A 15,378-nucleotide genomic window follows, 5' to 3' on the forward strand; every position below is an offset into this window, starting at 1 on the left:
CAACCAAAAAGAATAAACACAAGTTCCTCGACCAGAAAGTTCCATTCTGGAGCTAGGAGGTGACTGTAAGAGGTCACACAGGACTTTGAGAGCTGTGGTCGTTAACAACCTAGAAATAAGGCTTTAGTGTGTGGCAAAAACAAAACAAAAAATTCAGAACAAAATAACTAATGCAGACGCTAAAGATAATATTAAATAACCTTCAACACAAAGACCCAAACACCACCATAGAATTTATTTTTACTTTATTAACAATGTGGCTTACAATTTTTTTCAAGTAAAAAGGGGTTTTTTTTCATTTAGAATAAAAATTAAAATATAACTCTGATATAGATTTTCATTTATTTACATGAAAACATATATACAGAATACAATCTTACAGCAAACCAAAAGCATGCCCTTCGTCCTGCAAATTTCAAAAGTAATGACACCAATTTTTCCCTTTTATGCACCAAAAACATACACAAGATAGGAATCCAATTTCAATACAAACTATTCAAACTCGAATGCAAAACAGTGAAAGGGCTTTCAACATTCACGATGAGGGATAGTTGATGCTTCCAGAGATCATGCTGGCTCCTGTTTCGAGCAAGTGAGATGATTATTTTTTTCTGTCATTTAAAAAAATTTGCCTCAAATTTTTCATCCCAAGGTGATTTTTAGCCAACGATTGTCCTAGAAATTTCCTTTTTTCGTCAGCACATCTCTTCAGCCACACAAAAAGCACTGCTCTGCGTTGGTTAGACATGACCTTCATACTTAGTGGGCCGGGACGACATGACCTCATACTTAGTGGGCCAAATTCCCATTACTTAGTGCCAACACTACAGAAGGTTTATGGCCCCTTCCTCAAACAATATGGAATTGTTTGAGTTGTTATTTATCATTGAAACTAGAGAGGTTTTAAACCAAAATTCAAGGCAGTACTCTATGTCAGCAATTACAACTTTTAGGTAAATTACATGGGTCAAAAGTAGCACAATTTGATTTTATCATAGTATGTTTGGGGTATCTGCAAACCACTCTAGTGATAAGAGCTATGAGAACTGGTCAACTTAAGAATTCAACCACGTGAAAGGAAGTAATTTCCAGAAAACTCTTGAACAGAAAACGGCAGTCAACAAAAGAATTATTGAATTATAATAGTTGCCAGTACAGATTTCCTTTGCTATTTAATTATTGCACCAACAAGATATGGGCAGTATGGATATCTCGCCAACAATTTCTTCCTTAACAACTACAGGTTTCTTAATTGACTATGTTTCCTTTCAAATAATTGCACGCGCGATCACAGCTTTCTAAAGACAGAAGAGAGAGGAAGTGGAGCCTTGATTCGCCATCTTAATCCAAAAGCAGCAAAGATGCTCAAACCACAACAAAGATTAACACTACTGTTTTTTTTTTTTTAGTTCTATATACAGAAATAAATATAAATGGGTGTTCTATAAAATAAGTATGAAAACCCCTAGTGCTTCTAAAACTAAGTGGGGACAGCTCTTAGAAAGTGGTGTTTGGCGTAAGACAGAAGGCAAATCTCAGAACTTGCCGAATACAACGCTCAAAATTCTGTGAGATAAGTTAGGGAAACGACACCCATCTTCAAAAGGCTGATCAAAATCAACCTTCTAGAGAGGGAAGTAAAGGTCACAGGGGCAGTGTTCAAGGTGTGGATCATTTTAATGTACTGACGAACAAATCAAAGTAAACACAGGAAATAATCTTTCGAATATGATCAAATAAGGTGGGAGAACTCAGAAGCCATGCAGCTCAAATACTGTGTCTGACTCAAACTTGGATCAAATGACTCTAATTTTGAAAGTGATGGATGAGTTCCCCACACTATGCAGCTCTGTGGTGAAGTTCACTGTGTTTTGCTTTTGTTTTGAAAGACAAAGAAGTTCTGTAATGCCAGTAGTACCCTGTTCTTTTTCTAGGTTGTTAGGCTTGTGTTTTTGTGGACAGGATATTTTTTCAATGTAGTACAAATGCAGTCAAGAAGTGAGGAGCTGAAACAAGCTCCGTGAGTTTAGGGCGAGACTGAGCGATGGTCTGTCGTGATTCAAGTTGAGGTGGTGTCTCTTTCTCAGGGTTTTCAAATGGCGCAGACTGCAGAGTCTGCCAGGCCAGTTCCAATAAGTTCCAAGTGGCGTGATGCCCACAGGACGTAGGCGCACTAAGGAGAGGACTTTGGTCCCAAAGAATCATCAAAGAGAGACGGAGAAGAAACGGTACCATCCAGGGAAGGAATGCAGGGAATCACTTTTTGGTGTTTAGACCATGACATTGCTGGCCTAGGGGCTATGGTGGCATCAGGGCACACATGTCAAATCCACTTTTTCTGCTAAAAGCAACAAGGACACACACAGAAAAATGCTCCATGAAATTGGTCCTACCTTTAAGACAGACACTGGTGAGAGGTGAATCCTACAGAGAAATGAAAACACATTACAATTCTGTACCAGAATTGCTGCTGATGTGAAGTCCACCCACCACGACGGAAATCCCCAGAGAATCCAAGCTCAGAAGGACATTGGCAACAGCTGGAGGAAAAGCACCTCCTTGGTCCTAAAATTTTTCTGGGCTCTCCTCAAGGACCGGAGAGATGGCATAGAGACAACTTTCATGGCGACGCCAGGCTGTGCCCTCCTGTGCAGTGGTCCCAGCATCTCCTCCCTGGCACGTGCACACACGGTTCTCACCCATGGTGACCACAACTGCACAGAGAAACACTGAAGTTAAACTGTCAGGGTGAAGGATACGGAGAGTCTTGGGCACTTGGCTCCATGGGAAGCAAACACTTTCCCCTGCGACAGTGGCTGTATCCTTCCTGAGCTCCTGGAGGATCTCCTCCCTCCAACGCAGCACCTCCTCCTCCGTGCCGCCACTGAAAAGGGAGACAAAAGTGACATTTATGCTGCAAGTCCCTGTTGTGTTGTGGCCACCACATTCCCTCATCCTCGTCTCAAATACAACAGAAACAGCTCAGCTTGAAAAGGCCACAGTGAAGGATCATCAAAGAGTCAGCGCGGGGAAAATGCCAAAGATCTGGAAATGGATGCCCTTTCCAATCGTTTGACAGAGTTTAACTCCACGAGGCTGAGCGTTTAAGGCCAAAAGCATGTGGCTTGAGAAGGCAGGGGTGGAAAACCGCGGAGAGGTCAAAACTTGAGCTTAAAGGAGAGATGCCAGGGGCAAGCCAGCCATGGATCCCAGAGACATTTCTGTAGGGGCACAAATGACACACTCCTCCCATCTGAGGTCCCCAGGCAGATGCATCAGCCAAACTCTAAAACTTGATTCTAGAAATCAACTTCAGGGGAGACCAAAACACCTCATCCATAAAATACGTGTTTTCCATTCTCATCTGTAACCATTACAGAATGTTAAGAAGGGTGAACTTGAGCAATCAGTTTCCAAAATCCCACTGAGAATCGTATCTGGAAATGTCACAGAAATGCAAGCAGCTCATCAGCCCACCGCAGAATTTTACTGGAACTGTGAAGACTCTAGTCCAAGGGACGAGCTCAAGGTAATTATGGTGAAAAACCAGGAAGGGTGCGAAGCCTCTGCTTCCAGTGTCTGCTCAGGAACTGTGGGAGGGTTTGGTTTCCTTGCATAAGTTTAAAAAGGCATCTTGGCAGCCACCACAGCGGAACACTGTAGTCCACGAGGTCTGAGTGGAGATATGGAATCGCTCATGAGGATATGGAGATGGCTTCTGGTCCAAGAGGCCAGCCAACTCTCGCAGCCACAGCTTTGTCTGCGCGTGACCTGGCGGATTTAACACAACTGCCCAAGAAATTCCACAAGCAAACTCAAAGCCAGAAAGAGCTGTAGGAATGGCCGGGTCAGAACTGGGACCAGACCCTTCTTATTCTTTCTTTTTCTCATTTTTGTATGATCTGGATCTTCCTTTCCAGCATGAGCGGGATGAACGCCAGCGGGAGACAGTGTGCTCACCACCACACCCTCAGTGTCCACATCTGTCGCTTCACAGGAACCAAGGCCCAGAGTGATGAGAAGTTACCCAAGATCTCAGAGTTTGTTCTCAGCGAAACCAGGGTGCCAAGTGGCTGACTCCAGATTCATTGCTCATGCTGCATCGTGCCTGGTGCATATGCGGCCAGCCAGGGCAGAATGAGACAGAAGGGACCCTCAGAGGGACTCCTGCTCAGTGACCTGCTGCAGTGATCCTTCTAAGGGGGATGTAGCTGGTTCATGAAATGCTTCCCCCACATCTCTTTCCCTTCCTCCTCTCTGAAACTAAGCTTTTCCTTTGATATATAATCCAACATTTGCCTAAAAGACTCACTCCCTGATCCGGCTACAATTAAACAACAACACTGGAGATAGTTGAGGGTCTAGAAAAGACTGGGTAGAGTTTGTCTCTACAGATGTTCTAGGCCTCAATCAAAAACCATCCAGTTGGGCCAGGGCATGGTGGCTCACACCTGTAATCCCAGCACGTTGGGAGGCCAAGGCGGGCAGATCACTTGAGGTCAGGAGTTCAAGACCAGCCTGACCAACATGGTGAAACCCTGTCTCTACCAAAAATACAAAAATTAGCCAGGCATGGTGGTGGGCACCTGTGATCCCAGCTACTTGGGAGGCTGAGGCAGGAGAATCGCTTGAACCTGGGAGACAGAGGTTGCAGTGAGCTGAGATTACGCCACTGCATTCCAACCTGGGTGACAGAGCAAGACCCTGTCTCAAAAAACACAAAAAAACAAACAACAAACAAACAAACAAACAAACCATCTAGTTGCATGGAGATGCCTGCCAGCCCTCCTTCACTCCCCGTATTCCTAAAAGGCACCTCTAACAGAGGACAGAGCTTTAGCACATCTTTTTATAAGGATGTCGCTGCCAGCTGCATTGCAAAGGAGTTGCCACCAAGATGAAACCGCAGGTGCCACTCAACCAGGGTCACACGCCTATCCGTAGGAAACTGCATGTATAAATGTGCTCATGTGATTACAGGAAACACTACGGCATGGGGTGAGGTTTCTTCCTTGGTGACATTCTTCGTTTTCAAAGAATGCAGTCCTCATCTTAGGAAACCCTGCTCCAAGGGAGCTGCCTGGTTTGGGGCAGGAGAAAGGCAAAACGTGGGTGAGCCAAGAAGCAGGCCCACGTCCGGCAGGGTCTGACGCATGACTTTAACTGGCACTCCCCAGAAGCAACTGCTGCTGTGCTTTGAAAACATGGAAACAGCTCACAGGCTGGCAGAGGCAGAAGATCCTGGGCTTCTGGTTTTCTGGTGATACTTAGTGTCTGTACCATTTAACATATCCCGGAAAATCAAAGTTTCAGTCCTGGAAACCTTTACCAACACCGCATCCCAGCAATAATGGGCCACCTCCCAAGGGCAGACTCAGTTGGCGTACTGGGCGTAGAAAGCCACTTTGACTCTCTCGATCTGGTGGCATAACTTGATGGCGGGCCCCAGCTTCAGCTCCATGCACTCCTGCACCGTCGGAAGGGTCAGAAGCAGGAGTGCTTGGCCATCAATATCCTGCAGGAAAAGAAAGGCAGGTTAGAGAAGGGGCAGTGTGCACTGGGGTACTCAGATGCATCACAGCAGGCTCCATCCCAGGGCCAAACATGACAACAGGATGCTCTTGTTTCATTCAATTCAGGGGATTGTTGGTAGAGATACCAACACGGCTTGAAGACTGTCTAATCTTTGTGTTACTAAAATCGTTTTGCAGCTGGGCACAGTGGCTCACGCCTGTAATTCCAGCACTTTGGGAGGCCGAGGCTGGAGGATCCCTTGAGACCAGGAGTTTGAGACAAGCCTGGGTAATACAGCGAGATACGGTCTCTACAAAAAATTTAAAAATTAGCTGGGCATGGTGGTGCAAACCTGCGATGCCAGCTACTCAGAGGCTGAGGTAGGAGGATCACCGGAGCCCAGGAGTTTGAGGTTGCAGTGAGCTGTGATCATACCACTGCCCTCCAGCCTGGGCAACACAGCAGGAGCCTCTCTAAACAACAACAACAACAACAACAACAAAACAACAATACAAATACAAGAGCTTTTGGCTAAGGGCACTCTGGCTACTCTGAAACTCACATACCTACCCTAGTGGGTAGAAAGAGCCGGAACAGGTGGGTTGCTGTGGGAATTGCTTCCCAAGCTTATCGCCCCTTGCTGGGAGGGCAAGTCACTCTCCACCCCAGGCAGGGCCAGGTCCTCCCTAAGCTATGCTGAGACTTCATCTGAGCACTAAGCAAAGGGACAAAGCTCCCTCACCTCCCTGCCAAGGTCTGGCATTTCACCATTAGGATGGGTGAGAAGATGCTCAAGACAGATATGCCAACGACAGCACAGTTTTCCATAAAGGAAAACACACACACACACACACACACCCCATTTACAGACACACACTGCCCAGAGCAAGGTGTCGCTTGTACACAGATCTGTTGCCCCACTGTGTTCTGCTCAGCCTTTCTCTACCTACACACAGGGCATGAAGACATTCATTCAATGAATGTTCAGTTGAATTTGCTGCAGGAGGAAGCATACAAAGACCCATTCCAAAGCTCTGAGACCCTTCCACTGGACATCTCTGTCTCTTCGGCAGCTTGCTTCCTATAGTAATCTGGTTCATTCACATAGATGTCATTTGACTGGACTGCTGAATTTAACCGCAATCCTCCTTCCTATTTACCAAGATGATCTCAATAGCCCAGAGGGAGTCACTGAGGGATCTAAGAGATTGCAGGCCCCAGGCAATGATGAAGATCAGTGGTACCATGAGAGCATTAAGTGAGCTCCACATACTGGAATTTCTGCCACTTGCAGAAGAATTATACCCAGGGCTGCCATAAGCCACAAGGACATTAATAGCCAAGCAAAAGCACAAGATCATACGTCTCCGACAACACCTGTCAGTGACTTTCGCACAGGCAGCTTATTTTCTTAAACTAATGGTTTATTTAGCTGTCTTGAAAATATCTAAAGCAAAAAGGCAAAGTGTGTATAAATGGTAGCCTTGAGCAGACTAATCTTCTAAGCAAGCATAATTCATCATCTGATCAGATTCAAAAGACTAATGTTAAGAGCAGGAATAATTTATCTTCGGATCAGATTCAAAAGCAAAAATATTCCCTAATAAGTACTGTAGCAATAAAAATGAAACATTAACTTTAAAAGTATCAATGTGAGTGTCATTTTTTATTTTTAAATTACAGATGAGCACTAGCTATGATGTAAGCAACTCGAAGCCACGTTCAACCAAGACCAAAGGTGATCTTATCAAATCACAAAGTAAACAGATCTGTCTTATATACACACTGAAAGCAGGAGACAAACTATAGAAAACTGTCACTATATTTTCATGCTATGTTTATATCATTTTTCCCTTTCTCTATAGTGCTCATACACATTATTTTACTTTCTTTTCAGATGCTACAGAAAAGGCTGATTGCAGCTGGGGAGATTTGGGAGTACTGTGAAATAGTGTTTGGCTCTGCGTCGCAAAGAAACCAAGGGGACCTCTGGCCTGGGGCCTATAGGCCAATTCCACTTTCAGAGCCAAATCCACATGTAATACATCAAATTAGACCAAGAGGGCACAGGCGTAGGGACTCAAAGTCTTCCAGGTACCATGGGCCTCATAAAAACACGTTTCAAGTAGGCAGAGGGCTGATGTTCTATTCTGTTCTGTTCTGTGGATGTCATTAAACCATGGACAGGTGGCTTAACCATTATGTTCAATGACATCCACAGAACAGGATAGAATAGAAATAGAACTTATTTTACTTTCCCAGGAAGTTTACTTTCCTGCTGAAAATTAATGCCCAGAAAAGCTAGCCAATCTAACTATTATCACATAGCTAGTTAGAGAGAGTGTTGGAATGAGAACTGTAGTTTTCTGACATTAAACTTTGAAGGGAAAACTGTAGCTCAGTCTTTAACATCTGTACTTGGGCATGATGGTGATTCAATCACCACTGAATATCAGCACTAAAATATTCATGTAACTCTTTCTTTACAGAAAATTTCAGTGAAGGTGGCCGATGCATGTACCACATTTAAGTGCAGGTGCACACACTCATTTACTTACTTGCCAATATTTACTGAGCATCTACTAAGTGGCAGGCACTTGGCTGGCCTCTGGGGAATGTCACAGTGAACAAAGGAAAGGTTCCCTCTCTGGACACCCCATGAATCTGAAGGGTGGCAGACAAGTAAACAGACTATTAGGATACAGGGATATTAACATATGGATGCAGAGCTAAGGGTTTAAACAGGACAGGCAACCAAGCCAGTCTTATAGGGGTGTTGAAAGGGCTTCGAACTGAGACTTCAGGGACCAGTAAGAATTATTAAGGCCAAGAGAGACTGAAAGAACACAGCTAGTTCCCTGGAACGTAGAATTCCAGGAAACTGGGGAGACACCAAAGGTAAAATCATGACGAGCCCAGAAAGCCACTTTATGTGGAAGACTATTTTTTCTTTCAAGGATTATTTAGATAACAGCATACCTCACAGGTGGTTTAATTTTTATAAACATGTTCCTATATAACTGAGAGCTGCCGGCAGATCACTTTTAATGTTAAACACAGAATTACCATCAATGGACTAATTGTAAAGAAATGAAATATGATGAGATATACGACATGCTTAGCACAGGGGAAAATTAAATCGATTTTGATAGAGCACTCGGGTGAGGATCTGGTAGTTCCTAATGGAGGTACTGAGGTCTAGAGAAGTAGATGAAGGACAGCTTAATCTGGACTAGGCCTATAAACTATCCTGAAATTTTTTCATTAAGATCAGTTGAGCATTTGAGCAGTCTGCTTATTGCACTGTCTCTGACTGATGAAAGCTGAATGAATAGGTACAATTTTATTTAGAGTTTTGTATGTTCTTAGTTATAGACGAGTGGATTTTTACTGTGTAATGTACAGGTTTGCAGCATTAAATTATGGAGCATAGATTTTTTAAGCGGTTGCCATAACATTTCAGAAATAAAAGGCGCAGATGCTGGTAATGGGTAGTTTATAATTTTTGCAAATGCTCCTGGTGATTATAATAATCTCTGCATTTATAACGTTCAGGGCCTGCGTGCACAGAGTAATGACCATGCCGTGCACTGTGATCTCATTCGCATGCCAGTGAATAAAGTCTCTGGGTTCCTTCTAGCTCATCTATAATCTCAGGCAATGCCTGCAGTGACCTACCAGAGGCCTCACCAAATCACAGCTGGAGTATTTGGGCTAAATGAAGATGAACAACTTAGTAAAAATTAGTAATTAAAGGTCTGATAGGACAGAAAAGGACTCAAGTGCCCATGTACTTCAGACAGGCCAGTGGGCAATGGCTTTTTATTCCAACAGGTGAACTTGCCTAATGTGAAATGTGAAATTACACAGGAATGAGATGATGATCAATGAAAGTCTATCTATTTTTCTCTCTCATAAGAGAAAAAAGTAGGGATGAAGGGCAAGGCTTTTACTGATATTAGAAGAGCAACAGGGCAGAACTCTGTCTCTACTAAAAATACAAAAATTAGCCAGGCATGGTGGTGGGCGCCTGTAATTCCAGCTACTCAGAAGGCTGAGGCAGGAGAATCGCTTGAACCCGGGAGGCGGAGGTTGCAGTGAGACGAGATCGCGTCATTGCACTCCAGCCTGGGCGACAAGAGTAAAACTCCATCTCAAAAAAAAAAAAAAAAAAAAGAACAACTTGGAGAGCAACTTGATTCTACAAGGGGGACAGTGTTGGCAGTGTTCCATTTCCTAGAAGGCTTAGCTTAGGGAAGGCATGAAACTTTTCTCTGGTGTTATCAACTGGGCTTAGGAATACAAGAAAGGAAGACTAAATACTTAAGGCTTTTCCCCAAACCAGCTTTGTTTCACTTTCTTGCTTATTACTGAGAACTTGTACATAGTGTAGACAGACAAAGGAGCTACTGACGTTTCAAGGTATAAGCCCTCATACCTAACCTGGGATCTAGAAATGAGAAATCTGCTCTTCATTCAGGCCTAACTAAACTTTTTTTTTATTGTTAAAACTAAGCATTTGAGCCTAAAAATAAAACCAAAACATTAGAGTAATACAGAATGCCACACCTCATAACTTTAGCTATCAGAAGGCTCCCGCAGGGACTGAATCGGTGTATGTTGAATGCACACAGGGACTGACAGATACGCATCAGCACAACCAAACCTGCGTGCAGCGCTTGTCATGTATTTGAATACAACGCTTTTCTCGCTGCAGCACCACTGTTAATAAATACCAGACAGGCAACGTGCTGTGCTGGGCAACGCTTTACACAGGATTTCAACCTATTGCTTTAATTTTGTTTTCAAAATGGAGATATGGCTTATCAATAAGCCCCCGATCACCTAAGCCCTTGTATTTCTTACGATTGTCTTTCTTTCCTGTTTATGTGTTATTTGAAGGGACAAGCTCATCACCTAGGTTCTTTAGATCTAAGGAAGTCTCTCCCTGGTTGCTTTTCAGAGTTGTCCAGAAAGGAAGGGCGGCCAATGTCAGAGGGTCAGGAGACGACTCCCTCTGCCTCCAGTCATTCTTTTTTTGCTTGTTTTTGAGATGGAGTCTTACTCTGTTGCCCAGGCTGGAGTGCAGTGATACGATCTCGGCTCACTACAACCTCTCCCTCTCAGGTTCAAGCAATTCTCTTGCCTCAGCCTCCCAAGCAGCTGAGATTACAGGCACCCACCACCACACCACCACACCACCACACCCAGCTAATTTTTTTTTTTTTTTTAGTGGAGACAGGGTTTCGCCACGTTGGCCAGGCTGGTCTCGAACTCCTGACCTCAAGTGATCCCCCTGTCTCGGCCTCCCAAAGTGTTAGGAGTATAGGCATAAGCCACCATGCCCGGCCTAATCATTCTTTCAGCATGAACTTAGTGGGTATCTGCAGAAGGTTCTAGTGGTTGTCAATAGGATGAACTACTTCATCTCTTGGGCTTCTCGGGACACAGGGGAAAGAACTTTGAATGACAATAACTACTCTCTTTGGGTGGCACTGGAGACCATTTTAATTTGCTTTTTTCGGTTCATTGCTGAATGAACTTGGGAGAAAAGCTGAGAAATTTCCTGGGTGCACGGGAAGTCACAGACCTTTTATGTTTCCTGATTTAATGCTTGAAATATCCTCTTTCTAGACTACTGATTTATATGGTCTAAAAAGAGACTGAATAAACCCATCTTTAACATTATATGAAAAACAGTACTTTTTTTTAATGTGAGGTCTTTGAACACAGATATTTACACCAGGACAACGCAAGAAACTTCAACAAATTAAGCACAGAGTACAGCAGGAGCCTGGCATTTTCTGCAAGGCCAGTGAGGCAGGATGCAAGGTGGTGTGTATGCAGAGTGGCAACTTGTTTCTGTATTAATTTAAGGGATAATGTAAATAGAAACCCTCTCTTCTTCCTTAGGACACACCATCATATTATCTTGTGTTTTAGCTAACTATACTCATTTCATCTGCTGGACTATAGACTCCTTTAAGGTAGAAATTATATCGACTGTTATTGCATTTGTCCATCACCATACCATGGTCTTGAAAATATTTTATGTAGAAAGAAGAGAGGAAGGTAAGAAAACAATGACGAAAGCAGCATTCAGTATGACACACCGGCCAGCGGGCTTCTGCTCTGGGCAGGCCAGGTGGATACACTGTTCCCTCTTTCTCCCACTAGGCCTGAGTAAGATCCATGGGCATTATACACAAATCCACAAACAGAAGACTCTGGAAGGTGGAGAGAGGAGGACAGACCGGCTAGGGACCTGGGCCCCCAGCTGACAGCACGGTGCTGAGCTCTCTGGTTGTTGTGGTTGCTGTTTGTGTGTGAGCTTCATGCCCCTGAGACTTGGAGCTGAAGAAGCTGCAACCCAGATTTGCCAAAAGGCAATGACAGGAGGCTCAACCAAAGCCAGTTCTCTCCAGACAAAGGCCTGGCCAAGGGGTGGCCCAGCAAGACAAAAAACTGTGAGACAGCAGCATCTCTTCTGCAGCTGAACATCATAGGGAGGGCTGGCCGGACCCCACCGAGAGCAGCCGAGGCAGAGTGTGCCGTCCTGACTTCCAGCCTGGTCAGGCAGCAACTGGGCACCCCATCCCACCACTGACCTGGCATCTGAAAGGGCCAGTCAGGGAACTGGGACTCTCACCCCTGCCTGGTGGTAAAGAGCCCCCACTGTAGGGTCGGTGGAGACGGCAGGGGGAGCGTGGACTTGCACCCCTCACCTGGCAGCAACAGGCGCCTCCCGCCCCTGCTGGGTGGTGTCACTAGAGCCTGGGAGAGTCACTCCCCGCCATGGCACTGGTGGGGCCAGTGAAGAGCAGGAATGAGGCTCTGTCTCTCATCCCTGCCAGGCGGCTCTCAGCAGGGGCCTTGGAGGGAGAAGGGTCTCGCACACCTCCCGAGCAGCACCGGGGAACCCCCTCACAGGTGTCACGAGGAAGCCGGCTAGGACATGAGGTTCATTTCAGATCCAGAGTCTCAGCACATCAAACAATCGACACGCGGCAACCACCGTACCTGCTCCTGAAATATCTTGGCCAAGGGGGCACAGTCTGTCAGCTTAATGAACCTCACCACGTCGGTGACCGTCCACTCCAACGGGTTGCTCTCCAGAACCAGTCTTTCCTCCTCCTCCTGTTTCGTGTCCTGCAGAGAAAGGGCAGGAGGAGCTCAGCTGCGGCACAGTCAGCCGGCTGGGTCCTCTCCAGCACTCTCCAGGCCTCAGCTGTTCCTGGCCGGAAGCCACTGCCTCCCTTTGCTCCCTCACTGGGCACCTGAAAAATCTGCACACACTCTCGGTCCCTGGGAAAGTTCTTAGCTCAGTGATGATGCCCCCTGCAGTGACTCATGTGCCTTCCGAGGGAAGAAGGCAGGCACAGGGACAGTTGCTCTTGCATCCCTAGTTCAGGAAGCCTTGGGCCTGCTTATGAACGAAGCATCTCCGATTAGAGAAAAGAGGAGAAATACAAGGGGCACGTCCAAGCAGACACGAGAGAGTGTCCCCCAGTGTTTCTGTAATGATGGTGCCAGTGGCCCTTTCTACTGATCTCACACACCCATGGCGCTAGGGGAGACCTGAAACACTGATTAAATATTTTAAAACATCACAGAGGTGTCCTATAGAGGGGACGGGGGAGCAAGACACAGGGCAGTCAGGGGAGATGTGGGGAAGGAATTTCTGGAAACCCAGAGTTCAAAGGAAACTGAGGACTGTGCCCTCCTCCTGACAAGCACCCAGATGGCACTAAAGCCATCCAGGAAAGAGGCGCTGTCTCCACCCTCACACTCCATTCCAATGCCGAAAGGCCCCTCCACCCAGAGGTGAAATGCCAGCCTTTGTTCCTGACTTGGGAACTAGCTAGAGCAGCTGCTGCTGTTGGAGTTATTTTAAACAGGTTTCCCCACATCGTGGGCCTGAAGTGTAACACGTGTGCTTCCTCAGATCCAGCGGGAAGCCCTCTGCCCCCACGCCCGGGCATCACCTCTGTCCCCTCGGGCTTGGTCGGCGGGCACTTCTCCCCTTCCTCTGCAGAGGAGGCGGCCAGCGCCCTGCGGCCCCTTCGTGTCCTCTCTGGGGGTGGCCGGCGCACGGGCTCTGAGCCGCTCCGCAGGGTGACGGCCCTCCGGGGCCGGGCCGAGGGCACCTCCGCAGACGAGGTGTCCGTCTGGTCATCCCGGAGCTCGGAGCCGGTCTCCTCACTGGCGGTGTCATCGTCCATGGCATCGGCGTCCTCCTCTTCACTTTCCTGGGAAGAAGGAAAAGGCATTTAAGGGGCTGGTGGCCAGGGGGCCTGTAGCAGTGGCTCCGCGGTCAGACCCTGGGCCCAGTGCAGACCACTTAGCAAGCCCTGTCCCAGGCAGCCTCTGAAATGGAGCCAATGGTCCCACCCGCAGGCCCTACGAGGCCCCTTCCCAGCCAAAGCAGCTGGACACACTACATTTGTTTTCAGCAAGTAAGGAGGAGGGGGCTCTTCTTCGGTGTTTCTGACCATCCCGCCGCAATCTCCAGGGCCATCTCTGCTGTGAAGCAGCCACACTTGCCGGCCAGGGCCAGATGACAGAGCCACAGGCTGGCAGGCGCCCCGGGCAGAACATACCTCCCCCGAGCCCGCGGCAAAGTCCACGGCAGAAGACCTCCGTTTCTTCTGCACGAAAATGGATTTCCGTCGCTTCCTCCGCCTGGCGGGTTTGGGGTGTCCGCTGTCGGGGTTGCTTTCCCCGATGGGGGGCTTGGAGATCTTCTTTCTCTTTCCATAGTAATAGGCTGTAGGAAGGAAGATGAGAAACTTTTAAAGGCTATACACACACAGACAGAGAGGAGGAAGGAGGAAGACGATTCTTTCATCTGATAGCTCCTTTGTGCCTTATGAAGTCATTCTGAGAAAACAGACCCACAGGAGAGGCACTGCTCCAAAGCTTCAGGTCTGGAAGGTGTTCGGGCTGAACTTGGCCCCCCCACCCAGTGTTGAAGCCCGAACCCCCAAAGTGAGTGTATCTGGATGTCACTGACATTAATGAGGTCCTAAGAGTGTCTAGGAGAGACACCAAGGACCCAAGACCCAGAGGAGAGGCCCCATGAGGACACGGGGAGCAGGTGGCTACCTGCAGGCCCAGGAAGGATCTCATCAGAAACCAAAGCTGCTGACACCATGATCTTGGACTTCCAGCCTCCAGGACTGTGGGAAGTAAGTGTGTGCAGTGAAAGCCCCAGGTCTGTGGTATGTTGTTGTAGTAGCCAGAGCTGACTTCTGCAGCAGGTGAAAGAGACAAGGGTGTCCACAGTTCCCACAGGAGTTTATCCCTGTCCGGACCCCAGACACTGCATACGGTTGTGGCAATGACATCCACCAGAGTGCTCTGACACCTGCTCCCAAGTCTGAATCTTGAGCAACTGGTCAGTCAGCAAGCACTGGGTGAACATCTGCTGGCATGGTCCTGGCATGAGGGACTCCCCCAGCTCTTGGTCCGACCAAGACAAGCTATGATCCTGAACACGTTGGCCAAATTCACCAAGCACTTTTCCTCTTCTCGGAGTTCCTTCTCTATCACATCATTGTATACTTTACTTCCTTCTCATTTGGTGGGACTCACATTACTTCTGAATTCTACAGCAGAGACACAGGTGTGTATCTTAATTCAAAACTTATTTATTGAACTTTAGTAGTGATTAATGTTTTTTATAAATGAAATGTATCATCAACTAATGAAAACCACCACTAAGGATCCAGCATTCAATTACGACCCAGACGCCTGCTCATTAACCAAAGGTTCAACTGTCCCACTATGTGCTGCCCATGAGCCACAAAATAACTGAATGCAGCCAAGGAACTTTTATCCACAAACGGGGTGGGCCAAAGGAAC

General features: G+C 46.8%; 1 protein-coding gene across 10 annotated transcripts in view; it reads right to left on the bottom strand.

Annotated features, from left to right (window-relative positions):
* Nucleotides 1-214: 214 nt before the first annotated feature.
* The window catches only part of SFMBT2 (Scm like with four mbt domains 2), a 250,273-nt gene continuing 235,109 nt past the window's right edge, over nucleotides 215-15,378 (bottom strand). For 6 of the 10 annotated variants that reach the window (XM_054436982.2, XM_054436983.2, XM_054436981.2 and 3 more), the window contains 5 exons: nucleotides 14,115-14,281; nucleotides 13,500-13,763; nucleotides 12,535-12,663; nucleotides 5,388-5,515; nucleotides 215-2,884 (listed from right to left, as the gene is read on the bottom strand). In XM_054436982.2, the coding sequence (XP_054292957.1) occupies nucleotides 2,566-2,884; nucleotides 5,388-5,515; nucleotides 12,535-12,663; nucleotides 13,500-13,763; nucleotides 14,115-14,281 (1,007 nt within the window). In that variant the 3' untranslated portion in view covers nucleotides 215-2,565. Of the gene's footprint in view, nucleotides 5,516-12,534; nucleotides 12,664-13,499; nucleotides 13,764-14,114; nucleotides 14,282-15,378 lie in introns of all 10 variants that reach the window. The other 4 variants (XM_063669533.1, XR_008492091.2, XR_008492092.2 and 1 more) reach the window with 4 other exon arrangements.

The sequence above is a fragment of the Pongo pygmaeus genome, chromosome 8 (genome assembly GCF_028885625.2).
Source record: "Pongo pygmaeus isolate AG05252 chromosome 8, NHGRI_mPonPyg2-v2.0_pri, whole genome shotgun sequence".
In the NCBI taxonomy this organism is placed as follows: domain Eukaryota; kingdom Metazoa; phylum Chordata; class Mammalia; order Primates; family Hominidae; genus Pongo; species Pongo pygmaeus.